Source organism: Oculina patagonica, chromosome 8 (assembly GCF_052425735.1).
Source record: "Oculina patagonica isolate OP01 chromosome 8, crgOcupat, whole genome shotgun sequence".
NCBI classification, from domain to species: Eukaryota; Metazoa; Cnidaria; class Anthozoa; order Scleractinia; family Oculinidae; genus Oculina; species Oculina patagonica.
This window is the reverse complement of record NC_135765.1, coordinates 5503306-5531200: the sequence shown is the minus strand read 5'-3', so window position 1 is coordinate 5531200 and position 27895 is coordinate 5503306. Positions and strand designations below refer to the sequence as shown.

Sequence of the window (27895 nt, the reverse complement as noted above, 5' to 3'; positions counted from 1 at the left end):
GATTCCATGTTCCACTACGTTCATAACTAGTATATCTTGCACAGTGCAGTGGCGGATCTAGGGGAGGGGCCGATCCCGGGACCCCACATTATTTTTAGGCAAAACTGAGGCCCAAAAGGCCGAGAAATTATTTTCGAGAGTGCCCCCCCCCCCCCATCCCCCTTATTCCAGGGTCTGGATGATCGGGAGGCCCACTAACTTGAAGGTCCAGATCCACCAGTGCAGGGCTTCTTTCAATCAGGAAAATATTCTAGCAAATTATTTGGGGCAACCTGACTTCATGTAAATTCTCCCCTTTGCCTTTTTTTTTGGGCACCTCTGGGTTTGGTACTGATAAGCCGGTCTACCTGTACTTTCATGCGCTTGCTGCTAATATATATTTTGTTTATTTGAAATAAGCCCTCCCAATCCCCAACCCCCCCCCCCTCCCCTGACCCCTTTTAATCCCTATCCTCTTCAAAAGACCTGAACCAGATGGACGAGCATGCCTGGGTAGAGTGATCTTTAGTTAGCTCTTTCATGTTTACCCCTGTATGCTGACGGTGGAAAATGAAACCAGCCAGTAATTCCTAGAAACACTTTCGTGCACTGTCGTTATGATACTGGCACATTTTGTAATGTCACGTCATAAATTTTTTTCTACTTCACAAGAAGCGATTAGGCAAAGGGCAACAATAAGACTTATAATTTTGAAAAAAAAAAGCATTTTAAAATTTATTATTTGTTAGCCACATTTTTCACAGTCACATACATTACTCAGGCCTCCAATCAATTCACTTAGACAGAAAATTATTTTCATAGTGACTCTGAAAAAAATGTGACTGTGTCATATTTTCTCAAAATAGATTAGATAGATTGTTAATTCCCTAATATTTTGGGAATATATATAAAAAAAGAGGGGAAAAGAAAAAAAAAAAAAGAAAAAGTAAAAAATTTAGTATAAAAGTGCCGAAGAAGAAGGAAGAAGAAGAAAGAAAAATAAAGTTCTTATTATTATTATATAATTCCCTATCAACTTAAATTTCTTTTAACATAGTAAGGAGAAGCTACATTCTAATCACAGATGAAACACCCAAGAGATTTAGATATTAACTTAGTATTGGTCAGTTTTTGCGTGCTACTCTTGAAAGTTTACTAAACCTGTATTGACACTAAAATTTTAGTGTTAATAAGCAGGACAAATTGACGGCACACAGCTGTACATGCATCATATTCACTTTCTGACGAACGATATTTTCGATTCAACACGCCATTGTTTACATGAAATTCAAAGCAAGTAAAATGTGTTTGTGGCAGGTTGGAACTGAGGGGGGTCAAAACAATGCTTGGCTGATGCAAATCAAAAGATCTGTAGACCTATAAGCTTACGAATGTAGCTTGAGTTACAACTTATTAAGCCTGTACACTACAAGGAAATGGATGTACTGTTGTCTTATTAATTTTTTGAAATTGTAAACTTAGCTTATACATACGATATTAAGCTTGACCTTTAGAATGAGAGGTTTTCAAAACAAAAGCTACTAAACAAAAGGCACCACTGCATACTTTGGTAGTTGAAAAAAGCTTTTATTTTCTTATCAACTTCGAGAAATAAATTGAATTCGAACACACAAAATTGGTCGCTACTAAACAGCCAAAACCTAAGCTTACAAGGAAATCAAGATACATGCACTGTTTTGAGGACGACCGAATTTGCGTCTCATATAAAATATTAACACAGGAGAGAATTATCTTAGGTTAGAACACAATAAAAGACGTGCAAACCTCTACAAATGCCTATTTCTTCGACCAATTTAGACTTCACACCACGTTTTTGCGAGAACAAAGGATATTTATAGAAAACTTTCGTCAGTGGAGGATTATGGTATATCCGAGGTCACGTGGTGTCGCCACATCGTGGAGGCGCTTTGAGCTGCGCCCCGAAGCAGCTCTGAGTAAGGGCGCCATAATGGAGAGAGAAAAAGTACGCGGTCGTTCTCGTAAACGAAAGAAGTTTCGTTTCATTTAAACCCATAAATCAATGTGTAAGAGTTCTACCGAGAACATGGTAATATTTGTTTTCGTTGTCGATACCTCTGCGTCTATGAACCAGAGAACGTCTATAGGCACTACGTTGCTTGACGTCGCGAAAAATGCCGTGGAAACCTTTACAAAGGTAATGAATTTGCTCTCTGTTCAATCTGAAGGCTTAGAACGACAGTTGTTTTATCTGTCTGACCGGTAAAATTTGTCTGGTTTAGCTTCGTCAACGAGATCAGGCGAGTAGAACGGATCGATACATGTTGGTGACGTTAGAGGAGCCGCCTGGAGCAATCAAGGTCAGTATGGCCCTATTGTGAGCACCGATGAAGCTCCTATCGCCGAGATCGTTGGGTAGTTTTGCACCTCGGACGACCCGTGTCAGTGCAGAAAAATCGCGAAAATGGGAAAATTATCTGAGGGAAAATGCATTTCAAGCCTAGGAAGTTTGTTGTTGTTAATTTACAGGAATTTTTCGTGTCTTTTGTGACTTTGTTTAGTCGTGTTTTCAACCCTAAAGGAATCATGGGTATTGTTTTGAAGTGATCGTTTGGTCATGTTTGGTAAACATATGCATGTTTATATTGAGTGATAAGGCTAGATTTTGTTCTTAGAGTTTTTCCTAGCATATAAATAGGTATTCTTCCAGTAATTCTGTAAATTTTTGTTAACTTTGTTAGTATTAATTAGTGCTCCCCTCTGGGGAGGGGACAGGATAGATTGATTTTGTCCAGTTCTGATCTCATTTGCATTTAAATCCTGTTACAAGATATTCCTTTTCCCTGTCTCTCATTAAAAAAATGAAAATAGTAAAATTACACGTGCAAATTAATTTCAGCACATGTTTAGCGAAAGCAAGTGAGATTTTTTTCATGCTTTAATAGTAACATAGCCAAGCTTTTAATCTTGTTGAAATGTACTTCTGTTGTTGATTTCAATTTACGTTGTGATATGAACCAATTAAGCTTAAAACAAATCATCATTTAAGAAGTCATAACATCCAACTTCTTTGCTTGTGCTAATTATTTTTCACATTGATTTCTTTTAACCAGGCTGGTTGGCGAGAAAATCAGGCAACATTTATGAATGAACTAAGGAATCTTCAAGCAAGTGGTCTGTCAACATTAGGGACTTCCTTGAAAGAAGCTTTTGATCTTTTGAATTTGTATCGTCTACATTCTGGAATAGACAACTACGGAATGGTGAGATATTCATTTTACAGGAGAAATTAAATTGAAACAGTTTTTGTCTACTGTTACTCAAAATTAGTTGATTTTTTTTATTACAGGGGCGAAATCCTTTCTATGTGGAGCCATCAATGGTTATTTGTATTACTGATGGAAGCAAACTCTCTGGTCAAGGTGGAATACAGGATGAGGTAGATGTAATGAAATTGCTTAGTCACTGGAACATTGATCAAAAGCCCATATAAAAGTACACATATGTGCAAAATTACACAATTTTTTTTTCAGTAAAAGATTTAGAATCATTGAACAGATTTCAGTTTTATTTTCTCCTAAAAACCTTTAGTTATTTTCAAAAAAGGTTGATCATTACCCAAATTTTTAGTCAATTATGAATGTAGCATACTGGTACTTATGATCCAAAGAAAATTGTTTAACACCAATATGGCAGAAATGTACATTTACACAGAGCTCTCTGGAACTTCTTGAGTAGCAACTACATACTTTAGGCTACAGCTTTCACTGTTTTACTGCTTGAAGTTTGCAAACAATGAACCTACTGTTTATGGTTTACTGTTTACTAAGGGTTATCAAATGTATTTTGACACCTATTTTTGCAACCATAAGGAGAGGAGGATTCAGAAGCTTTGTGTAACAGTCCAAAAAATGACTATGCTAAGTTAAACTCATCAACAATAGATGAGCTTGGCGAATGGTGCCTGTAAGGAGGGTGGCGCCACGAGAGCAGCCGAGCCGAAAGCGAAGGGTATCCATGACAACCCTGTGAGCGGCAACCACCCACCCACCCAGCACCGTCACACTGAAAAGACAGTGGAAACACTTGTACTTACCACATACTTACCATGACAAGAGGGAGGGATGGGCCAGGAATAAAAGCACTGTAAGGACTTATGCAAAGCGGAAGCAAACGCCGAATGACTTGACATCTGAAGCCACACTGTAAGCCTGCACGAAACCCCCGGCCACCCTGCACCAAAACCCTGAGGAAACTGCTGACCAGCATTGTTTTGCGTTTAACCTAGCCTAAATTACATTTAGCCACATGCTATTGATATGATTGATCATTATTTTGTTCTTTTCATAGCTTCATTTGCCCATGCACACAACATTACCAGGACATGAGCTAACCACAGAGCCATTTCGCTGGGATCAGCGATTGTTCTCCATCATACTACGCATGCCTGGAACTAGGAGTTCCATGCCAGGAAAAATTGGAATGCAGAGCAATGAGCCTGCTATTGCCGCCATGTGTGAGGTCACTGGAGGTAACGTTAGCTTTCAAAACTGATGTTTTTCAAATTCACGATCAGTAATGTTTTGATTCTTTTATGCAATATTCCGGATAGAAATTAAAATTTTTGACCTTTGGTAATGTTTTTTTAGGGCGATGTTATAAGGTTACTTCATCAAAGTCTTTGGGACAAGCGTTAGAGTCCCTTGCACAGAAAGTACAGTGTGGTGTGGTGATAAACTTTGAGAAGATTGGTGGAGCCAGTAATCCCCCACCCCCACCCCTTGAAGGTAGAGTAAGAGTCTTTGATTTACGAAAGATTGTCCAAACAGTATTTGAAATTAAATACCTGTACCTGTACGTATTTCCTTGCCCACAAAAAAATGTTCAGTGCTTTCAATAAGCACCAACAGCCAACAAAAATAGTGTTGGCTACTTTGCTCTCTTTGCTCAGAAACGTCTGCTACTTTTTTACCTGAATTGAAGCAATTAACAGTTGGTTACTCTAGCTACTCTGTAAAGAGGCCCTGCCAGGGGGAGATCCTGTGTCGCTTGTCTAAATTTAAAAATGTCCCGTGTCGCTGTTTTATCACACTTTCCATCCCTGTCGGTAGTTGAATTGAAAGGAAATTGCTTGTTCTTGTTGGAATTTAAGTTTTTCCAAAAGGGATGTCATTTGTTGCGATTTTATTTTATGTGCTGTCACTACTTTCTGGGCTGTGTCCCTTGTTGGAATTTACCCTGGCAGGGCGGCTGTAAACCAGCTGCCTACTTTAATTTTTTTGAAACCCCTAAATATTTATTTGATACTCTTGTTGACAATCCTTAACTTGACATTATTTTGTGATATTACTTAAGGTTAAAGGTCAAATAACTCTCTGATTTCCCAAATATAGAACTGGGTTTGTCACATGGCTGTATTTTCTTTTCTCTGCTTTTTTCCCCACATTTTCTTTGAATGTAGTGATATTATATGTATTTGAGCATCTGGTTTAGTATTTTAGACCTCATTGTGTCACTGATTTTTTTGTTCTTAAATTACATTTTGTAGTTTTAAAGAACAATGCTATGGATGCACGTGAGAGTGATTCTCCAACTCCTCCTCTGTTGGTCCATAATCATGTCATGAACAATGTGGATTATGTCAAAGATGAGATGAAAGACAAGATGTCATTTAATAATGAGGAAAATCATGTATCGGTGAAGGTGGAAGGGTCATTAGCAAGGTACGTCTTTCAAAGCTAAGTGCTTGCATCCTTTGACACTTTGCTTCAACAGTTAAAATGTACCAAAAAAAATTTATTGTACTAAAGAAAAATACAGTTAACATTTAAAGCAGTTTCTTTTGCTCTTACTTATAAGGCCTGGGTAGATGCTTTAGAAATGGTGCAAAAGCAGAGAAAATTCGTTGAGGCAAATGTGGGTTAAGCACAAATTCTTGAATGCCACAACCAAAAACATTCAAATTTTATCATTTTCCCCTCCCTTCCATTCAGTGTTGTTCATATGGTTGCTTATCAATTCTTGAGGTATGATTCTTGGTTGCAAAGAACATTTTTGAGGGGGAGATGGGGAAAAGAAAGGGAGCGTGTTCTTTGTAACCTTTTTTGTATTGTATTTTGTAACCTTAAATATATTGGAGAAACAGCAATAGTCTGAACTGTTCTGACATGATAGTAGCTGTTTGGCAAGTAAAAATAATGAATTGCATGAAGGAAAATGAGACATCAGTACAGGCTTATAACTGGCTATAATTTATTTTAGGGTTGTAAGATTTAAACTTCAATTTTCCAAACTTTTAGATTATGCAAACGTATATATTAAGTGGCCTGCCTGTATTGCCATCCTTCTTCATTTTTTCAATGGACTCTTGAATTGAAAGTTACAACCTGAATACGGTTGGATATCAATAATCCCCATTATTTAATCTTGCATCAGCAGATGCCAGCAAGTTGGAGATAACACGAGCCTGGTAGCACCTTCAAACAACTTACAGCCTGAGGAGCCTTTTGGTGCTATGGGAATGACGAGATCGACCACAAGCTCTCCTGTACCCCCCAGCGTGCAATCTACGGCATGGATGAGTTGTCGCAGGATGATCTATATCAAAAGCTCTCCACCATCTGGACATTGGCCAGTTCCTGAATCATTCTGGCCAGATCCCTCTATGCAAACACTGGTAAATCATTTTTTCTGAATTTACAGTAGGCTGGGGTTTCAAAATGATCGTTTTGAAGTAGAAGTCAGCAACTGGAAAAGTAGGCAGCTGTGACACCAAGCTTGCTTGTCGCAAGCTGATTGCTATGACCAGAGTAACCGTCAATATATAATCAAGTAGCGGGTGGAACTCCGACAGTTGCTGGCTTGTTTTGAAAACCCTGAGTAGATGTCATTACAAATGAGATGCACATAATGCAGAGGTTTCAAAATGTTTTGAAGTAGGCGTCAATGCCAAGCTTGTTTGTCACAAGCGGATTGTTATGACTAGAGTAACCGGCAACGTAGAATTATAATCAAGTAGCCAGCGGAACTCCGGCAGCTTGTTTTGAAAACCCTGTGTGGTGATGAAGACCCCTTTATCCAGACATAAGTATTTAACTAGAAAATGTTGGGTGCAATAGTAGTATGAAATACAGTTCTCTAAAATAGAATCAAGCCTTCAATAACAGACTGTCACCCACCTTAGACGGACCCCTCCTGTAAGCATTAGTCGTTGTCACAGCCACATACAAACGCTACATTTTTACCTTCCCACTTGTCTCGTGAGGTGTCACTAAATAAATATCTATCCATGATATTTAAGTCTTTATTTTCTTTGTACTGAGAAACAAATTTATATTAATAATAATAATAATGGATTTATATGGTGCCATATCCATGGCTCATGATCAATAATGTCATTTGTTTCTGTTTTTTTTTTTGTCAGCCTTCAAGAGATGCCCACCCCAGTGTGCTGTTTTCATGTAATAATTCAGAACCTTTGGTCCTTGACAACTTACCTTTTGACAAGTATGAACTTGAACCATCACCGCTAACTCAGTACATCCTGGAGAGAAAATCACCTTCTTCTTGTTGGCAGGTACTTGTAAAGTTTGTGTGTTATTTTTTGATAGGCACATGCACTCATCCAATAACAAGCAAAGACAGTTGTGTATTTACAGTAATTTTCTTGCAATAAAATTAATAAAAACAATTTAAAAACATTCTCTGGTTAAAAATGTTGAGCCTTTGATTGCCAGTCTGCAATCTTTGATTTTCAAAGAATCTTTACATATAGTGCATAACTGCATTACTGCATTATTTATCAAAGATTGCAGATTGGCAATTAGAGGTTGTGAATGGTCCTTCAAAAAAACTATGCGCATCTCACAAATTTTTAGCCAAATTTCAGTGGTCTCGTCATCTCAAATTTTTATGGGGGGGGGGGGGCTTCTCAGAGTCTCAATTTCTTTTTCAATGCTAAGGAAGTCTCAGGCTCACAGAAAACATATCAGTCTTGCCAATTTGCAAAGTCACGTACGTATTTACCATTCGACACTCCTGCAGTTAAAAGCTCATACTTTTTAACTTGTCATAGTCTGACATTGTTAAATATTGTTATTTATGTCTTGTTCTGGTTATTCATCCAGTTTTGAATATAAATTTCTGTTATGCTGCTATACTGCATGATTCAGTGTGGCAAAACTCATACAAGAAACTGAAATGATTGTGTTTCAGTATTGATTGTTTTAATGAGAAAATTGCTTTTTTGCTTTCAGACATTTATTTTAAACAGCTGCAAGAAAGTTGGTGAAGTAGGATTTCCGTTTGGTTACCTAAAAGCAAGCACTAACCTTCAAACTGTCAATCTGTTTGTTATGCCGTACAATTTCCCAGTCCTGTTTCCCATTGTAGGTAAGAATATTAAGTGGAAGTTATAAACATTTAAATTGACTGCTTGTATAGAAGCATTAGCCATTTTACTTTGTCTGGAATTGACAGGACATTTTTTTCAGTTTTTGACAGAATTTAACCTCTGACAGGCAGTGCCAGCTATTAGTAAGAAAAAGTCCCCTCTGAGTTAGTTTGTTTATGTTTTTGCATGCTAATGATTTCAAATGGTGACCAACAAGTTTATTGCAGATAGTGTATTGCTGACTGTCTATTGTACGCCTCTGGCTAAAGCCAGGCTAAAGCCAGCTTTGAGCAACATTGTTGTACTAATATACTGTAAAAAAAGATTACACATAAATATATATACTGTATAAAAATTTTGGCCCATATCTTTTCAGCTATTTATACATGCAGCAATCTCATTGATACTGTGAATTCCAGAGAAAACTGGCTAATGAGTCTATACACTTAAAGGAAACTCAACAGTTTTTCAAGAGTTCAATAATTAGATCGCTGTCCTCCTGTTGCATGCAATTAAATAACACTTATTATCACTGAAATGAGTTGGTGCAACTCCTTGCGGATGGACCATTATATTTTTGTGCAGTACGGACAAGTACCTTGAACAAAAATCCTACAAATTTGTTTTTGTGATTTGGTTTAAAGTTGAGGGGATTACCTACTTTAGCTTCAAAATAAACTGTTCTGCTGTATAATTAAGTTAACAAAGTGGTAAGGTTAGGAAAAAATGCATGCAAGGGTTTTGCTGCACAAAGCAGTGGTGGATCTAGGGGAGGAGATTTTCAGGTCAGACCGAGGCCCCCCTCTTATTCTTGGAGTCTGGATGATTGGGTCCCCCACTTACCTGAATAATAATAATAATAATAATAATAATAATAATAATAATAATAATAATAATAATAATAATAATAATATAATGTTTAATGGACACTCATTGCAGTAATAACTGAATTACAGAGTAAAATACAAGGTAAAAAATATAAACTATTAATTACAATATATATACAAAATAAGGTTCTATTATAAACAAGCTAGTTCTAGATTAATAGCGAGAAGTGATGAAGTCCTGAGAACGCTTCGCTCTGCAAGACTTGATGATGCTATGACTTGTGCCGGATCTTAAATCGTAGTTATGTACAATCTCCTCATGTCGAGGCAAAAGAAAATGAAGAGGGCTATTCACATCCTGAAGTTTACAGACATACTGCCGGCAAAGATGTTGGCGCCGTTCTCTCAATGAAGTGAGGCCGAGCAGCTGTAATGCCTCCTTGTAGTCGAGGGAAGGACAAATAATAAACATGGCTCTCTTCTGGACTCTCTCAATATTATTATCTAAAAAGTCAGGAATGTTCTGCCAGACAGGGGCGGCATATTCTAAAATAGGATGCACTATTGTAACAAATACTTTGGCCAATGCTACCGGCGTGGCACCGCATTGCTTTAGTATCCTAAGCGAAAAGAGTCTCTTCGACCTGAAGGTCTGGATCTGCCACTGCAAAGCTAGCACAAAAATTTAGTAGTCCATCAATCCCTTGTGGGATTTGTTTGTGGTGGTAAGTTGTTGTTTAATGAGTAAGTTTTACTAGTAAGCTCCAACCTCTGCAGGAGGCTCACACAGCTTCTCCTTGCAAATGATGGTCTTGTTGGCCAGTTTCTTCTTCTGCACATATGAGGTTGGTTTGTACATGTGTGACTTGTCATTAATTTTACTGTCAGTACTTTTTGCAAATTTGTGTTGTGTTTATATAGCATGGGCTATGAGAACATTGTTTTGGCACCATTGCATTTTGTAGGCTTTATTCTGTAAAAGAAAAAGGATAACACTTCTTCTCGTTAACGCACCAGTAGTCTGATAGAAACACAATTCAGAGAATGGTGAAGTCATGAAACTTGCAGAATTTAGAGGTTATCCATTCAACAAATGCTGCAAAATAATAGTGGTTTTGATTGGAGGATTTGTTATTGTATTGAAACAATGTATTTCTCTCTTTCAGATGAATTGGTTAAAGTTCACAAGATGAAACCAACTGCAAAGTGGAAAGAAAAATTTGAGAACTATCTTTCAACAATGCCAAACTACTATGCAGGGGTGAGTAATACCAATAACTGTGTGATTACAATTGTACGGGAATCTAGGAATATCTGAAGTTATTATCGAGGAGGCACTCCTTGTTATCTTGGGCACCTATGGTTATCCGTAATGGCCAACATGTGTGCTGTTTGGGTTGAAGCATTGGTTGTGACCATGGTACTGTGTTCTTGGGCAACACACTTGCCTCTCAAAGTGCCTACCCGTATCACCAACCAGGCCTCAGTTGTTCAAAGGATGGATAATGCTTTCCACCAGATAAATCACCATCAAATAATAATAATAACTTTATTAGTCGTTTCCATTTGATGGTTTTTTGGCCAACTTTACAATTACAAATACAGAGATAAGAATATAATAAAATTATAAAATCTATTTTTTACAAGTAAATTCTATGAAATAATCTACTATAAAATGCTAAAAGTATATTACATGGTTCCAAATTTAAAAAAGATTCTAAAAACTACATTTATATTCCAGTTTTAAAACATGAAAAGCTATCTATTCTTAGCTAAAGACTCTGGGAGATCATTCCAGAGACGGACGGCTCGATATACAAAAGACTGCTGACCAGCGGCAGATCTAAAAAGTAGAATGTCTAACTTGTTCATTTCTTAAATCTGTCACTATCACTATCCAGTGGATAGCAAAGTAGGTTTTTTATGACAGGTTATCCACTGGATAGCGATCTATCCAGTAGATAGCACCTGTGTAAAAAAGAGACCGGGAACCCGGTGGGATCCCGGGAGGGATCCCCCCACGAACCGGGATCCTGTCAAGATCCTGCCAAGATCCCGCCAAGATGGCGATATCCTGCCGGGATCCCACCCGGGAAAAAATTCCCAGCACGTCGGGATCCCACCAAGAATCTTGCCGGGACCGGGATCCTGCCGGAATCCCAGCAAGATCCCGGCAGGATCCAAGTTGGTTTTTTACAAGGACTGTCACTATCCACTCTTTGAACAACTGGGCCCAGGAGTATAAGTTCGTTTTACAATTTCAGACTGGTGTTATAATTTTTTAATTTCATTTTTAAATGTCATATTTCAAAAAAGAACTGTTTAGTGTTGGTTTTTTTTTGAGTTGATGCTTTGTAACGTATGCATACTAATATTGCAAACATGTACATGTAATGACTGAGTTGCTTACACTTGAAATTAAAAAGGTTTTAAACTGTGTTTTGATGATCTAAAAAATTGCAAACAAATTCTAAATAAATTGTAAATTACTGTAAATTAAAGCTACATAAACTACAAGCTAAAAATGTGCACACAATCAAGAAAAGAAAATTCCAATTTTTAAAATGATGTTCACTTGATTTTGTATTTTTACTTTATGACCAGCCTCTTCGAAATGCATTTCGTCGTATGGGCATTCCACCTGCTATTGTTCCAGACCATCTGGACTCGTTTATGAGTTATACAGTCGTGAATTACCTAAAGAAAGTCAAGCAACAGGTGAGGAGGGTGGGGAGGGTGCAAGAACATGTGGGAGGGGAGGGTACAAATCAGGAAATTCATACCCAAATTAAAATTAAGTTTTCAAAAATAAGTCGAATTTAAATAAAAATGAGTTGTACATGGCTGCCCAAAATAACCATAATGGGCAAATTAAAGCCTTCCTTAGTGTTTATGTGATGACTTTCAATGAATTGTAACCCAAAGTGTTTCTATTTTATGTATGGAGCACTTGGTGCATTATACTGACTGTTTTGTTGTCATTGTTTTTAGAGTAAAATGGAGACTGATAGACTGATTTCCCTAGTTGGCAAAAACCCTGCTAGAGAAACTGTACCAAGGCCACTCCTAAGGTTGGTATTAATAGCACATAAAAGATATGTGATTATTCATATTGCTGTATTAATATTTTGATTTGTACTGTGTGAAATAAATCCCATTCGCCAGGGCTTCATGTGCTCCCATTTTCAGGCGTGTTGTTTTCTTCCCCTTCCCTTCCTCCCATTTCACTGTTAAATCAGTGTGATGGGTGCTTGGCTTCTGTGTGAGGGCTCATGGCTGAGCTGCCAGGATTTGCCAGCTATCAGAGTTCCCATTAACGCACAGGTGTGCGTCATATACGCATAAAAAATGAAAAGGACGCACAGTTTTTTGCCAAAGTGCGTCCTTGGGACGCAGAAAAAAACAAGAAGAAAAGAAGAAAGTAATAGTATAATATAAAAAAAATGAAACTTGAGTGACTTGTACGTCACATTGCAACTTTTAGTTTAATTTAATTTTTATATTATAAACTAACATAAGGTGATGCTGTAGTAATGTAATAAGTATGTTAGTATTAAGAAACACGAAGGGCACACTTTTATTCCAAAAATAAAACTTTATTAATTATGTTATCACCTGGTCTTGGGTTTTGTCTCTGTGTGTTTAAAACAATAAAATTAGTAATAGGCAGGGGACCCCTGAAAAGCAAAAAGGACCCCCAACTTTTTGGAACTGGGGGTCCCAAGGACCCTTAACTTTCAAAACTAGTGGGAACTCTGGCTATGGGATCAACCTCCATCTTGCAATGCAGTTGTTAATGGTAAAATTTTGATGACATTGTGTTAGGTGTTACTATTGAGGTCATTTTGCCTATTGCGATATAGCGTTGTAATCAGTTCTTTCTCCAAGAGGGGAGTGGAGTTGACATTCGAACCACCATTTTAAACGCGGATAAGGCCCTTAAGACGAGTGACGTCCGTGAAGTTTGCTTTTATGGCTTGTAATACAGTACGGATTCTGAAACAATGAACAGAAAGCCTAGAAAGGACGGCAGAGAACAAGAAAGGCATTTTTTGATAAAGGAAAAAGTACTACAGAACACCATTTGAAAAAATATCGTAACTATCGATAATTAACAAGACTATCGCAATCGCGATAGTTGAATTTGCAATTGATGCATCGCTATCGGAACACTCCCAATTGCGATGCATCGATAGTTCGATGTATCGTTTACACTCCTACATTGTGTTCATTTTGCAGTGTAAGGACACCACAGCTGCCTAAAGCCAAGAAACAGGACTTCCGTGCATTACTGCACAACAGCAATTTTTCCTCCAGCACTGATGACAACCGAGTAACTAGGTGAGTAAAATTAATATTAAATAATTATCATGGTGAGTAAAATTAATATTAAATAATTATCATGGTGCATGTTCTATAAATACTGATTGGTTGAAAGCATTAATTTGCTGTGATTCTAAATGTAGTGAATGTTTGGGAGAACTCAAAACAAGTCCCGAGTAAACTGAAATCTTTCTGAGGGGGACATGGGGGTATTGAACACCACATTACCGCAAAAAAATTTTTTTGGCAAATATCGCAATTTGCCGCAAAAAATTTCGGAAAATCCTGCAATTTCATAGAAAGCTTGCATAGCTGGCAGAATTATTGATGTGAGGACAAAAAGCGAGGCAAAAACAAGTGGTGGCACTGTGGAAACAATGACTAGATTTTGAACTGGTTGTTAAAACAGTCAGATTGTAGATAAAAAATGTTTGACAAAATTAGGTTGTGTCAGTTTGCTTCCGAAACAACCAAAAATGGCTAAAAATGATTTAAAAATGTGAAGGATAAGCTTTTTTAAACCGACTATCGTTGACTAAAATGCTAAGGAAAAGCATCCCACAGGTTTGGAGAATACTGCAATACCGCAATTCAAGATTAAAATTACTGCAATACCACATGAAAAGTTGGCCAATAATGCAAGCCCCAATGTCCTCCTCCTTTCTGCATGTGCTCTGTTCATTCTGAAAAAGAGATGTCCGATATTGGACCCAAAAAACAATCCTCGTTACAACTGTAAAAAAAAATTGTTTACACACATTTTGCCTCACCCCACTCCCATGCAATAGGCCTTATGCATGATAACGTCATATGCTCAAAATCCACCACCAAGCCTCGTTTACAGGAATTATTCTCAACCCTATACCACTTTCATGCAGTTTTCATGTGGGTATTCTTTTCATCATGATAAAATTTACAAGTTTACACTTCAAATTCTCAACCCTATGCCACCTTCATGCAGTATTCTTTTCATCTTTGCTGCTTTGGGAATTCGTTCATGATAAAATTTACAAGTTTACACTTCAAATTCTCAACCCTATGCCACCTTCATGCAGTATTCTTTTCATCTTTGCTGCTTTGGGAATTCGTTCATGATAAAATTTACAAGTTTACACTTCAAATTCTCAACCCTATGCCACCTTCATGCAGTATTCTTTTCATCTTTGCTGCTTTGGGAATTCGTTCATGATAAAATTTACAAGTTTACACTTCAAATTCTCAACCCTATGCCACCTTCATGCAGTATTCTTTTCATCTTTGCTACTTTGGGAATTCGTTCATGATAAAATTTACAAGTTTACACTTCAAATTCTCAACCCTGTGCCACCTTCATGCAGTATTCTTTTCATCTTTGCTGCTTTGGGAATTCGTTCATGATAAAATTTACAAGTTTACACTTCAAATTCTCAACCCTATGCCACCTTCATGCAGTATTCTTTTCATCTTTGCTGCTTTGGGAATTCGTTCATGATAAAATTTACAAGTTTACACTTCAAATTCTCAACCCTATGCCACCTTCATGCAGTATTCTTTTCATCTTTGCTGCTTTGGGAATTCGTTCATGATAAAATTTACAAGCTTGCACTTCGAAAGGGCAATTCAAAGTCAAGTATTGTGTCATTGATTGGTGGTTACTGGCACATGTAACTGAGAGTTTGCATTTCTCCGTAAACCTATGGATGCTAAAGATGGACTGAAATTATAACAGAACTATTTAAAATACAATGTATTAACTTTGTTATTGCATTTGTTTCAATTTTCAGTGAGACTGACATCAGTGTTCCAAATGCTTCACTTCATAATGTTAAACAGGTTTGTGGAGGAAAAATGATGAAATTTAAAAATTATAAATGCAGAAGATATGCATCAGTCATTAGCACAAGCTAGTCAGAAAAAAATTTGAGTTCTTTATGAGAGGTCATGAGTTTGATTCATGTTCATGTAGGAAGAACTTGATTTTTTTCTTCCAATTAGCATTTGCTACTGGTTAGTGTGTGTAATAAAAAGTTAACTGTTATCTTTTCTGTCTTTCCGTCGCCTGTGTCTAAGCATGAACATGTGCTGCTGAAACATAATCTAATTGAGTATTAAACGTGGCATGATTGGTCGTCAAACATGTGAAGTTTAGCAGACTATAACGCGAACTTCCACACTCAAAATGCTCACCATAAACAGTGAGTACGGGCAAAACGTGACACTAGAGGTGATGCAAGTGAACCTGTAAATGCATATCAACACAGATCAGGATCAATTTTTCAGAAGAAGTATCTATATCAAATTTTTCTGCAATTTTGCAACCGGAACGTGTTGAACTTCCGGCATAAAAGTTGCCGTTATTGTCTGCCAAACTTCAAATGTTGATGACCAATCTGCCATCTTTAATATCCAATTAGATCATGTTTGGGGGCACATGTTCACGCTTAAATGCAAGCGACGGTAATGGGCTGTTTTTATGTTGCAACTTTCTCACCTTTATTTAAATTTTATTCTACTTTAGAATGTCAGGACACAAAGCTACAAGAATCCTTTTGATATTTCAAGAGAAGAGCTCTTAGATCAGGTATCTAGGATGAGAATCAACTTCTTTCACACAGCTGCAACATCAACAAGACTTCAAGATGAAGGTAACTATTTTTAGTTGAACATTTTTTGTTTCTTCCTTTCTTATATTTTTTTTCCCAATTCAGGTTTGTCAGACTGTCTCTATTCTACAGAGGGGGTGTTGGGATTTTCCATTTTGTGGTTTCAGCCATTTTTTAAATCGGTTTTTGGGTGTCTTCTGCATTTTGTGGGTTTTCCTTCTATTGGTATTTGATTTTCGGTTTTTTGGCAAAAATGCAAGCGGTTTTTCGAGTTTGGTATTCAATGTGGTTTTCGTTTTTTCCCATTAATTTTTGGTTTCCTGTTCAAAATGCTAGTTTGAGTAGTATGATTTAGCTTGTAGCTGAACAAAAATGTCAAAAAGTATGAGAAAAACCATAAAAAAAATAATCTTCAGATGTCAAAAGGTTAAGGTTAGGGTTTTGGAAGTTTGAAATTTTTGTGTGCGGTTTTCAGTTTTGGTCGATATTTACTGCAGTTTGGCAGGTTTTGATGATTTTTTGATCGGTTTTGTGGTTTCTAATAGGGCCCAATGCCCCCCTCTTTACAGTGTTACTGCTTACTGAAACCTTTTTTTTAATCACAACAGATGCTCGTCATAGTGTAGCTATTGCAGATATGGGTAACTATCAAGAAGTGTTAAGACAAATGAGTCCATTGCGTGAAGTTGATCCTGGTCAGAACAGAGTGCATATGTTCGGAAACCCTTTTAAACTGGCCAAAGATCAGGTAGGGTTGAAGTACACTGTGTACAGTCAGGAAAAAAGGGCTCTTCCCCTTCCATCCAAGTGAACTGCCACAATCAATAAATTATAATTAAAATGTTGATTGCTGTTACAGTCAAAATTGCTATTGCATTATTTGCTTAAAAAAAGACACTTTTGTCAGTTCAGAGTGGTTTCAATTTTTTTGCGGGCCCAAGAGAGGCCCGCAACCCTAATCTTGACAGTGACCAGCGGATTGCGTATTACGCGTGCGCGCCACGTTTATAAAGGCTTTTGCAAACCGGAAGTTAAAAAGTTTGTTCTTCCACCAAGAACGATCGGAATGCAAAAAATGTGTCAATCACGACAGTTTGTCGGAAGAGAAAAATCTTGTCTCCAAGAGCGATAAGAATGCGAAAAATCAACAGTTTGTCACATTAGATCGAGGCTTCTGTCTTGCAGACCTTACGTTTTGCAGACGTTGTTTAAAGGTGTTGCTTTTGAGAAGATCTGCTGTGATTGTATCACAGATAAACTACGGCAAAGCGAATGATTCCAACAACGGTTATTCTCGAGAAATTCCTTATAACACTGACAACAAAGCGAGTTTGCCGACGGAGGAAAATCACATCTCAATTCACACCGCGTGCTCGACTACACTTCGCAAAACTGTCAATCAAAAAAACAACTCTGATTGGTTCGCGGCAATAGGAAACGATAAAAAACATTCGTGACTTAAGCGTGATGCGTTACTCGACCTTACTCGGAATAATTTTCTTTTGTCCCGTGATTTATCGACACTGTCTGAAAAATTTTCGTGACCTGTTGAAAAAATTGCCGTGAAATGAGGTGACTTAAGTTATTTCTTCTTCCATCATGAACGGTTACAATGCGAAAGGTTCCAAAAATGTGTTGTTCAAACAGGAAGTCGAGGAATCTTTTTTTCCGCAAAGAACGATGCACTGTTATTCTCGGTGGACAGACTCCCAATAAACAACCGCAGTTTATAGAAGAAATCTCAATTACCACAGTTATGCCAACTTCTGGAAAACTACCCAAAAACTTCGACTTGAAGTAATTTTCCAAACTAACAAAAAACACTTCCCTCCCAGTACCTTCTCTTAACTGCATCGAGGCCCGCACTTTCTAACCTGTGGTTACCACTAGTTTAAAATTCTAAATGTTCCACAATGTAGTGCATATTATTCAACTTTCACGGGACATTTATACTATTGTACATGTACATTTTGAAAAAATTGGCAAAGTTTCGAAAAATTTTGTCGTTCAAAATTTGTCTTAATCTTTATCAGTCTGAACCATTCTTGGTTATTTTCGCTGTTTTATTACTCCATTGTTGTGTTTCTATGTTAAACAACTATTATTTTTAGGTTTCCTTCAATTTGAAAGGAATCAGAAAAATGACTTAATATACCATGACATTGCTCCTAAAAAAACATTTTCTTTTTCTGTGCCAAGCAAATTTTCGAAAGGGTTTTACAAGTGAATGGAATGTGTAATTGACCATACAGCTAATCAGTGAAAGGTTCTGGCAATTGTAATATTTGATAAAACAGTGAATTCTGATAGCAAAATACAGCTGGGATTTTGATTATCAGACTGTTGGCAGTGCAAAAGAAAAAATCTAGTTGCATGAAACAGTCGTCACTTAAAGAAAACTCTGGCGTTAAATGATAGGAACTTTTGGTTTGTCGCATTTTAACAACAAATTGATTTTGTGTTGAATTTCCAGCGAGTCATGGTCGACGAGGCAGATGTGAATGAAGCCATGGCAGGCCCTCCATCACGTAAAAGACCTCCTGTTGATAGACCTGGCTCTCCAAGGGACAGAAGGAGACAACTGGAGTCACCCCCTGTACGGTGGCCTAATAAATTGAACCAAAATGGAGGAAGTCCACTCACACCCTCAATCAACAACAAAGTGTCAACTGACAAAAACTCGTTAACTCAGGATGATAAAATGAACAATGTTTTTCCTGGTCACCATGGCGTCAAACGTAAACTTAGCGAAGGAAGCGATGGTGTACACAAGTCACTGAAATCATCAAAAGGTTTAATTAAACCTCAACTTGCGAGGCTTCAGCGACTTCAGAATAAAGGACGATTAAATAGGAAACATCCTGTAGCAAATAGTGATGCAGTTAACTCTTCTTCCAAGAATGACTTTGTCGCATCAATTCTCAAAGAAGCAGTGACTTCTCAAACTAGAACGTTCTCAGGTCAAGGGCGACCTATGCCTCATTCTAATGACAATGCTCTTAGTAAAAACAAACTCACAAACTCAGAAGCACCAGAGGTGCTTGTTGAGGAAGTTGTGAAAGAAAGAGGGAAGGGACCATCACCAAGATTGCTGAAAAAGCAACTAGCACGAGAAGCAATTGAGGAAAACAGGCTGATACGAAACAGTATATTCAAGGAAATTAGAAAACCAGAGAGAAGTAAGCTGTCTGTAATTTGTTTTTTTTTTTTTAATTGTTTACTTTGCTTTAGTGGTTTAAAAATGTTGTTCAATCACCAGAGGTGGCAGAGCCTTTTGTAATATGGGGGGCTCATCGTTTTTTACCGAATGGTAATGAAGGTGTAGTGATCATTCTCGAGGTCACATGTTTCACTCACGGATCACTCACTCACTCACTCCATTCTGATATTAAACCGCAATTAACTTATGCATTTAACAGTAAACATGCTGACAGAAAGGTTCTTTAAAACGCCATTCAGCACATGTCGATCAAAACCAAATTATTCTCCAACCTTGTTCCCAGGGTCTCCCTCTTCCAGGGAACAAGGTTGAATTTTTACAAAACAAATCGAAAGAGGATCAGTTACACATATCCTCTGATCCGGTGATAAAAGATAATAGAATTCGCCGTACAAAGCCTCAGAGCATACGCTATCAATGACCCATTCACGTAAGAAAACATGCAAAGGCAAATGAAGTGAGATTGTGACATTACTGATGGCAGCTATAAGCTACATGCAGTTACGCTCGCCATCTGATGTGTTTAAGTAAATACGACATTCATGGCACGTTTTTGTTTCGCGTCACGTCATCTCGTGTCAACGTCATCTGTTTATCATCTTTTTAAGTCGAGCAGAAACGCACATCTTTCTCTCAAATTTTATTCGCTGCTCAAAATAACGCTATACGTGCTGACAGAAAGGTAAACATATTCACAAAACAAATTTACTTAATGCTAAAAAGTTGAATATTTTTTGTGGTGAAAAAATAGAATTCGTGCTACAAAACCTGAAAGCACGCACCATCAATGCCGCAGCTTCCATGAAAAATAACACATTCAAACGCAAACAAAGTGAGATTGTTTTACATTATTGGACGCTTATTTGAAAAAAAAGCTATCAATGACCCATTGACGCAAGAAAACATTAAAAGGCAAATTAAGTGAGATTATGATATTATTGATAGCAGCCATAAGCTATATGCAGTTACGCTTAAATTGTTATAAATTTTTATTACGCTTGCCACGTGACATGTTTTAGTTAACACGACATCCACAGCAGCACATTTTTGTTTCGTGTCACGACATCTCGTGTCACGTTAGTAATGAACGTTAGTAATAAAGTGAGATTGCGTTATATTATTGGACGCTAATTTGGATAATTTGGAAAAAATGCGAAGGTCGGCACTTCATCGAATTACCATGAGGTTGCTCGAAGAGCCTTTGATTTTTTTATCAAGTGTGGTAAACCCAAAATGAAAGTAATCACTTTGACCAATCACAAAAGACGCAATCAATTCAGTGAACCAATCAAAACGCAAAGTAAATACATGTAGCAGGCACAGAGTGTGGGGAACATATGTGAGCAAATCATGATTGGTTCTGGTTTTACCTCTGATCGGTTGGGAAAGTTGAGCAAGATTTTTAAAACCTGCCCAATCACTAAGTTTGAGTTTAAATTTTTTGCATAATGATGCAAGACCAAAGCAACACTCAACACTCAAGTAAAAATCGCTTGAAATAAACCATAAACCCTAACAGTAAATATGTAATAATATTATCCCTGTGGCTTGATCTACCAACTGATTAGTCATGGCACAATTAACATGTCAGAAGTCAAATCAAAGTGTTTACATTTTAAAGATTCGCAATCGAAATTGTTGTTGGCATTAATTTTTAGTTAGTTGAACAGTGTGAAGAACAGGACCAGAGTGAAGAAACGCATCTCTCCACCTAGCCCTTGCCTTTTTTCATGCACCGTTCTTTGTGGTGCTTAATGCCAACTAGCCATGACCTTGAGCAAAACTGTGTAGTTCCAGTGAGGATTTTTCTGTTGTTTTTACCTCTATTTAACAGCCACCAAGAATTTAATACACGTAGCTTGACCTTGTTTTCAACAACCTAATGACAGATAAGAGTCCCAAGTGTGAGGTGGCGACTAATAAAATCATTCTTGAAAACACACGCTGCTTGACATGATTCCATTGTCACTAAGCTAAATGATGATCTTTTGGTTTTCTTGATAAAGTGATGTTTCTGACACACCTTAGTAGAAACTCAGCTGTGTTCCATTGGAAATCCGCGAATCTGATTGGTTCTCCCACTGTTTTCTATTCGCCGATAGAAGCGGTAAATTTTCTTGATTTTTGTCTTCAAAGTGCACAATATTGTAGGTTTTGGACTTCAATCCTTTAGAGTTTCTACTAAATCTGCGCCTCGTTGACTATTTGCTCATAGAAAACGAGGGCGAGTAGTCTAATTGTTAATTATGCTATTTTCTGAGGATTCTCTATTAAGCGGCCACTTGCCATTTTCCCAAGGGTGGTGGCTTAATAGGGGTTCTACTGTAGTTATTAGGTGTATTTACAATGTGTAACATAAATGCATTTTTGCCATGCAGGTGATGAAGTTATCTTGGATCATGTAGCGAACTTAAAAGGATCACTTGAAGTTCAGAGCACAGTTTTACAAGAAATCATTGAGGAGGCAGAGCTGTTCAAGAAGAAAGCATTGATAGAAAAGCTGTCATCTCACCTTGCAAGCCTGCAAGAAAGACTCTCGCCAAACTCTACGGAGATTGGATCTTTAATGAAGAAAAGATAGCATTTGTTTATATAGAATAGCTGAATTACAGCATGCAAAATTGTTCATAGGCTCTCAGCTTGCAAAATGTTGTGTTCATGTTTTGATACATTGACAAATGTCAATATCGATCGGCAAGTTGCATCAACTCACATGGTCGACTGTAAATTATAACAAGCTTGAAGCAAAGGTGGTTGCAATGTTATTTGCAACCTTGTGTGCCATTTAAATATTTTCACTTCCTTCATACCTGGTTCGAAGACCACTTCAAGTCATTTGATTAAATTGTATGACATGTCAATATTTTTAGCAGTTGTTGTACAGTTAAACCTTAACTTCAATACAAATTTGACAATAATATTTTTTCTAAAGTTTCCACTTGAGAAGAATCTAAAAATGGATAGCAGTACGTACTATTCAACAGCTTTCATTTGAATAGTCACACTTACATGAAGGAATCTCATTCACAGACTTCAAAGTCAACATCTTGTGCACCATAATAAACAGTACCGCATGGAAGTACTCCTTGAGGTTCATTAGGATCACATTCACAGACTCTGATGACACTCTAGCATGCAGAACAAGCTCTTTCTTGATCGAACAGTAGTAGTAAATTATACACATATTTTCATCAGAAAGCTCTCTCATATGGTTTTGTACTTCATGGTGTTTTGATATTGAGACAGTTTGCTCCTTGGTAGAGTCATGTCCCATAATTGTAGATGAAAATAAAGCTATCAATTTTAATACCTTGTGTCTCTAATGCTAAAGTCAAAATTAAATAATGCAGTTTCATCATCACTTTGTTTACCCTCGGATTTGAAGAGTAGCTTATACAGCTAATATCTCCGAGCATTTCACAGTAAGCACAGTACAACGGGCAAAGACCAGACCACAACACCGGGAACTCCATGCCCTACTCTTTACGATAAGTGTGTGGGTTCTTTTACGTCCCCTGCTGACCATAACACTGAAGATGCAGGAGACGGGGCCTACGGTTTATAGTCCTTATCCGAGAAGACTAGAATATCTAACCATTAGCACGTGTTATTGCAAAGGCAGCATATTCTCCTCAGTTATTTTTAAGACCCTGAGGGTTGGTCCGGTCTGGGACTTGAACCCGAGACCTCCCGCACTGTAGTACGTCGCTCTACCAACTGAGTTAACCGGTCGGCGGTTTGATATTTTTAATGCTTTATTTTGGTTCAATTGTGCGACTCCAGAAATTATCTATACCAACCTCCTGGAAGGTCATTGGAGATTCCAAGGGGGTGGAAGGGGGGCTGTATTTCTGGAGGGGTGGCAGTGCTCAAAGCCTTGTGTAGGGGAGGTCTGGATATTTTCTAGAACATACATTTCAGTCATATGCAAAGCCAAAGTTACCGCCAATGATTTCTTCAATGCAATTGCAAAATATTAACCAAGACAAAAAAGGCGTTTGACCACTGTATAACCATTATGGTATGTGCAAAATCACCACTAACTGATACAAACGTCATCATGCAGCCTCTGAGTATTAATTTTATTTATTTAGCTTACAATTTCATTTACCTTCTTTCTTTTTACTATAATGATCACATTTTTTGCTATACCTTATGATTTCAACTACTGTATTGTTCCAGAAAATTCATCCCTTCCTCCTACATACGTTTTCTTGGTTTGAACCCCTCACCTACCCCTCCAAATATTGCAGTTTTACTACATAGTATTCTTTAAAATGTTTGGCTTTTGAGACCCCCTAACCCTCGGAATTTTCAATATTTAATACCAATTTCCAAATTTAAAGTATGGGATGGGCATGGATATTCTCTGGAACTGCACATCACTTAATGCAGGCCCGTAACTAGCAAGAGGCAAGACGAGGCACTTGCCTCATCTTGATTTTAACCCATAATGAAAAATAAAATATGTTTAGTTGGAAAATCATCCCTAGTTGAACAAGATTGTTTTTTTTAAGACATACCTAATGAAAAATCTTTATAAAAGAGTTTCAGAGCTCATAGTTCTCCAAATTTTCTGGGCATGCCGCTAGAACCTCCTTGCAAATCCTGCCTCATCTATGCCCTTCAAAAGGTCTGCTTAGGGCCCCTGCTTAATGATAATCGAGCAGTTTTTAATCGGGGAAAGAAAGCAATCCAGAATTGCTTTGGTTTTGCTTCACTACACTCTGTAATTGGAAAAAAATGGACCACTTTCTCTGGCTACCGGTCAGAGGAAAAACCAAAACCAAGCACATGCTCGAACACATTTTCCTGCACTTGCATTTGCTTTGAGTTTTAATTGGTTCACTGGATTGTCCTTGTCCTTTGCAACTGGTCAGAGGTATCACTTTGGTTTTGGTTTTAATGACAGTCCAACAAAACCCCCCGGGGGGGGGACTCGCATATGAAAGTGACAGGGATGCTCGTCGTCTCGCTTAGTGGTGTAAATTTCGGATTTTTGGTCTCGCTTAGGGTGTTCCAGGCAAAACGCCCAAAACGCCAATATTTTTAGCCATAATGGTCTCGTTTAGGGTTACACACGAAGAAATATACAAATATAAACTCCATTCTTAGTTTTTTGGTATCTTTTAGGGGTCAAGAAAAGCTTGAGCCACACCCAGATTGGTCTCTTTTAGGGGTTCTTTTCAAAATTTCCGACGAGCATCCCCGTCCGTTTTATGTGGGAGCCCCCCCCCCCCCCCACCCCGGGCAAAAACCGCTCTAACATTATTATTAGGATGTCGTTATCCATGCAGTTGTTTCAGACTCCTTTCTTGTTTGTCATATGACAGATAGTGTGTGTACACTGTAGTCTGTGTAGCAGTTATTGCTACTGTTGTTGCCAGCACTGAATATGTTCATACAAATCAAATACATGAGATATTGGAGCTGCTGATGGTCCTGGCAATGGATCCTCTTTATAGAACAAGTCATAGTCAAAATGTGCTGTTTGCGTCTCAAAATCCTCTGAAAAGAAAGCCATGATGTCTGGCTCCTGCGCAAGAGGCTTATTTGTCTTTGTACTGCTCCGTGCCTTGGGATAAGCGCACTCTGCAAGCACGTCTTTAGCATTGACATCAAGAGAAACCAAGTCAGAATAAATGTGACTTCCCTTCTTGACATTGACAGCCTGAGCAACTTTTTCTCCAAGGTTTATTCTAGCAGTTTCAGACTGTTCCAGTTCTTCAGCTATTGCTGCTGCTGCATCAAATTGCTCCATTTGAAGAGCCTGAAGTTTTCTGCTTACTCGTTTGGTGGAGTTTATTGATGGCTGTGCCAGACTGTAAAATCATGAGACAACAGTACGTGAGAGCACAGGCAGACCACCCTATGTTTTCGTGGTTAATTATTGTTGTTGACATGAGACGAACAAAGGAAATTTTGAAATCTATAAAGGTTACTGAAATAAAGCTCTGGAAATGACATATCTAAACTACATTTTGCTCTAAATATCAGGTTTTAAACCGCGTTGGGCTGCCGTGGAATGCCAAGTGCTGATTGGTGAATTTGAAACGGCTGGCATGTTCGGAATTTCTCTGGTCACTGAGTTGAGCACCGATCATATTGAGAAAGCCATATGCATGATTTCAGCATGGATTTTCTCGGAAAATGTTGGAGGGATGAAGCTAAAATTCGGCGAAGAGATAGAGCAACAACTTGAACCGATCAACAGCCGTCGTCAGACAGGCAAGATTTTCAGTAGTTTGGCGTTTATTCCGGTTCGAAGTGGAGGAGGTCGCTGCTGGCGGCCGCCGACTTGCAAGCCTTGTCTCCTCTTTCTCTCTTACCGGCCTTCGGCCAGCTAAATCAGTTAAAAAGGCGCTTAAAACGGCCCGCGCAGGCGAAGAAATACAACGCATGAATCAATAAACGTTTCATTAAAATTTATTGAGATATTTAGAGCAAAATGTAGTTTAGATATGTCATTTCCAGAGCTTTATTTCAGTAACCCTTATAGATTTCAAAATTTCCTTTGTTCGTCTCATGTCAACAACAATAAATATGCGTGTTTTCGCTGGTCATTGTTCGTGGGAACAAAAGGATTCTTTTGTTCTATCTTCTAGAAAAGAAAGCCGCTCCTAAATTCTGAGTTTTTTGCATACTTTAATACTCGAAAACGAAGCATAAACCAGCGAAAAAAACTTCGGAACAATGTTCCTCGTGTAAAAGGAAGTTGACATGCCAAAATTCAGCCATTTTTGAGCACTTTCAAAAATGGCCAAAAAACAAAAGTGCGTTTCTTGCCCTTGCCCCTTCAATTAACCACGAAAACATAGGGTGGTCTGCCTGTGGTGAGAGTAATTAAATTAGGGATGGACCATTTAATCTTTGATTTTAATTTTTTAATTTTTGTGCACAATTTTTCTCTTCTACTTAACCTGTGCAACATTTTTTTTTTTGTAAATGGCCCAACTCCGCCCCCCTCCTCCCCTTACAGGACTGGGTTGTTCAAAGCACGATCAAGGCAGATTCCACTGAAAGTTCTAGAAAATAGGCCATTTCCGAGTTACCCTTTGCCCGTTTCAAAACGAGTTTATGGCGAAACCCTTCAATTGAAAATGAGCTTGCTTTGCAAGAAAATGGACCTGTAGGTGAAACTCATTTTCATATTAATGGTTTGGCACGTAGACTTGTTTTGAAACAGAGGCAAAGGGTAACTGGGAAATCTACTCACAGTTCTTTGAAACATCTCATTGTAATTCATTTCTCTTAGTGACCCCGCGCGTGATTGAATACTAAAGCATTCTCGAGAAAATTAGGTCATATACATGACTTCATTTTGATGTAACACTACATTTTAAAAATAAATATTAAGAGCAATGCTTTAGATGACAATTTAATAATGAAGAGATCCACTGATCTGGTAACTTTCAAAGGAAACGTTTTAAATACATTTTGGATAGCTACAACAACAAAAAATCCCTTGGGCTGTTCTGTTAGAAGGGACAACATATTTGTGATAAATGGATCTCTTTATCTCATTAACGTACCATGCATAGATTTCCTTGCTTTCTTCCGTCTTATTTTCAATAGGATCCACTGAAATGTTTTGTTTGGGTCTGCTTGTTTTCTTCTCAGGAGTGAGATCTAACAGCGGACTTGTGAACAATGCAGTCGACAGTTGGGGCGCTGGCTTTGGGGCTAATCGAATACCTTCAGAATCCATGATAAGAAACAGCACTTCTGTGCTTTAAAAAGCTAACAGTTTAACACAATTCGTGAGAAACTTTTGCGAAGTCGAAACTTAGTCGCCATTTTGAATTTGCCCGCAAACTCTACCAAAAACTCCGCTGACCACCAAAGAATCAGAAAATCGACAGAAGGTCAGAAAATCGAGAAAATCTCTTTTCTTCATAAAAGTTCTTTTCAGTTCGAATATAATATAAAAAGATAAATTCCGGTCCCTCCGAAAAAAAAGAGTATCCTTTCTCTCCATAAAAAATAATGATGCGACAAAACCATTTTATACAATCATAGGTCGAAATTAAATTGCAAATTAATTTGTTTATATAAAATAAGCACAGCAGTAATTTTAAAATGTTGCATATGTTTTGTGTTCTTGTTCAGGTAATACTTCTGCTGAAGAAATAAAAAAAATTGGGGAAAAGAATGTGGAAAAAAATCGTCCCCGGGTGGGCTTGAACCACCAACCTTTCGGTTAACAGCCGAACGCGCTAACCGATTGCGCCACGGAGACTTGGGTGATGAGGAAGGAATTCATTTACAATATAACACTTTTACCCAGAATGCTTTGCTCCTCCACTTGCGCACGTATTCTTGACCCAGACTTTCTGGCTCCTAACTGTTTGCATGGTTGGAGTTCTAGGACTAAATTTTCCAGGCAACGAAGTTTCAACACGCAGAATTTTTTTTTTCTGCGTTTAGTGAATACGGGGAATATAACTATGAACTGCAAACTTTGCGAAACTTTGCGCTTTCTCCTTCGCTGTAAAAGAGAGAACACTCTCCGATGGCCCATCGGGAGCCTTAAGTCACGGATTTTACCAAATTTCTGAACAGACAAAATTGATATTTGTGTCGTAAGAAACCT

General features: G+C 37.9%; 2 protein-coding genes and 1 non-coding gene across 4 annotated transcripts; 1 reads left to right on the top strand and 2 right to left on the bottom strand.

Annotated features, from left to right (window-relative positions):
- Nucleotides 1-1102: 1102 nt before the first annotated feature.
- On the top strand, nucleotides 1103-22611 carry LOC144663378 (integrator complex subunit 6-like). 2 transcript variants are annotated; one of them, XM_078524299.1, is made up of 19 exons: nucleotides 1103-2155; nucleotides 2241-2318; nucleotides 3072-3221; nucleotides 3308-3397; nucleotides 4309-4489; nucleotides 4608-4745; nucleotides 5507-5681; nucleotides 6394-6634; nucleotides 7382-7534; nucleotides 8214-8349; nucleotides 10344-10438; nucleotides 11782-11895; nucleotides 12169-12248; nucleotides 13417-13518; nucleotides 15264-15312; nucleotides 15998-16124; nucleotides 16691-16830; nucleotides 18556-19261; nucleotides 21681-22611. In XM_078524299.1, the coding sequence occupies exons 1-19, from the start codon at nucleotides 2021-2023 to the stop codon at nucleotides 21881-21883; spliced, it is 3093 nt and encodes a 1030-aa protein (XP_078380425.1). In that variant the 5' UTR covers nucleotides 1103-2020; the 3' UTR covers nucleotides 21884-22611. The 2 variants fall into 2 exon arrangements, with proteins under 2 accessions (XP_078380425.1, XP_078380426.1); XM_078524300.1 differs by having other exon boundaries at nucleotides 1104-2155; nucleotides 6397-6634.
- A 1948-nt stretch (nucleotides 22612-24559) lies between these two features.
- LOC144663462 (uncharacterized) lies at nucleotides 24560-27481 on the bottom strand. Its single transcript, XM_078524423.1, has 2 exons — nucleotides 26835-27481; nucleotides 24560-25124 (listed from the first exon to the last, which is right to left on the bottom strand). Exons 1-2 carry the CDS (start codon nucleotides 27008-27010, stop codon nucleotides 24674-24676), a joined length of 627 nt encoding a protein of 208 aa, XP_078380549.1. The 5' UTR covers nucleotides 27011-27481; the 3' UTR covers nucleotides 24560-24673.
- Nucleotides 27468-27541, bottom strand: Trnan-guu (transfer RNA asparagine (anticodon GUU)). Its single transcript has one exon. It is a non-coding gene; the product is annotated as a tRNA-Asn (tRNA).
- Nucleotides 27542-27895: the final 354 nt, after the last annotated feature.

What these genes read in the sequence shown, in the direction of transcription:
- LOC144663378 (XM_078524299.1), top strand. Translation starts at nt 2,021, where the DNA reads ATGTGTAAGAGTTCTACCGAGAACATGGTAATATTTGTTTTCGTTGTC. An exon ending in AGCCGCCTGGAGCAATCAAG is followed by an intron (nt 2,319 to 3,071) that starts GTCAGTATGGCC and finishes TCTTTTAACCAG; the next exon opens with GCTGGTTGGCGAGAAAATCA. An exon ending in GAATAGACAACTACGGAATG is followed by an intron (nt 3,222 to 3,307) that starts GTGAGATATTCA and finishes TTTTTATTACAG; the next exon opens with GGGCGAAATCCTTTCTATGT.
- LOC144663462 (XM_078524423.1), bottom strand. Translation starts at nt 27,010, where the DNA reads ATGGATTCTGAAGGTATTCGATTAGCCCCAAAGCCAGCGCCCCAACTG. An exon ending in AGCAAGGAAATCTATGCATG is followed by an intron (nt 25,125 to 26,834) that starts GTACGTTAATGA and finishes ATGATTTTACAG; the next exon opens with TCTGGCACAGCCATCAATAA.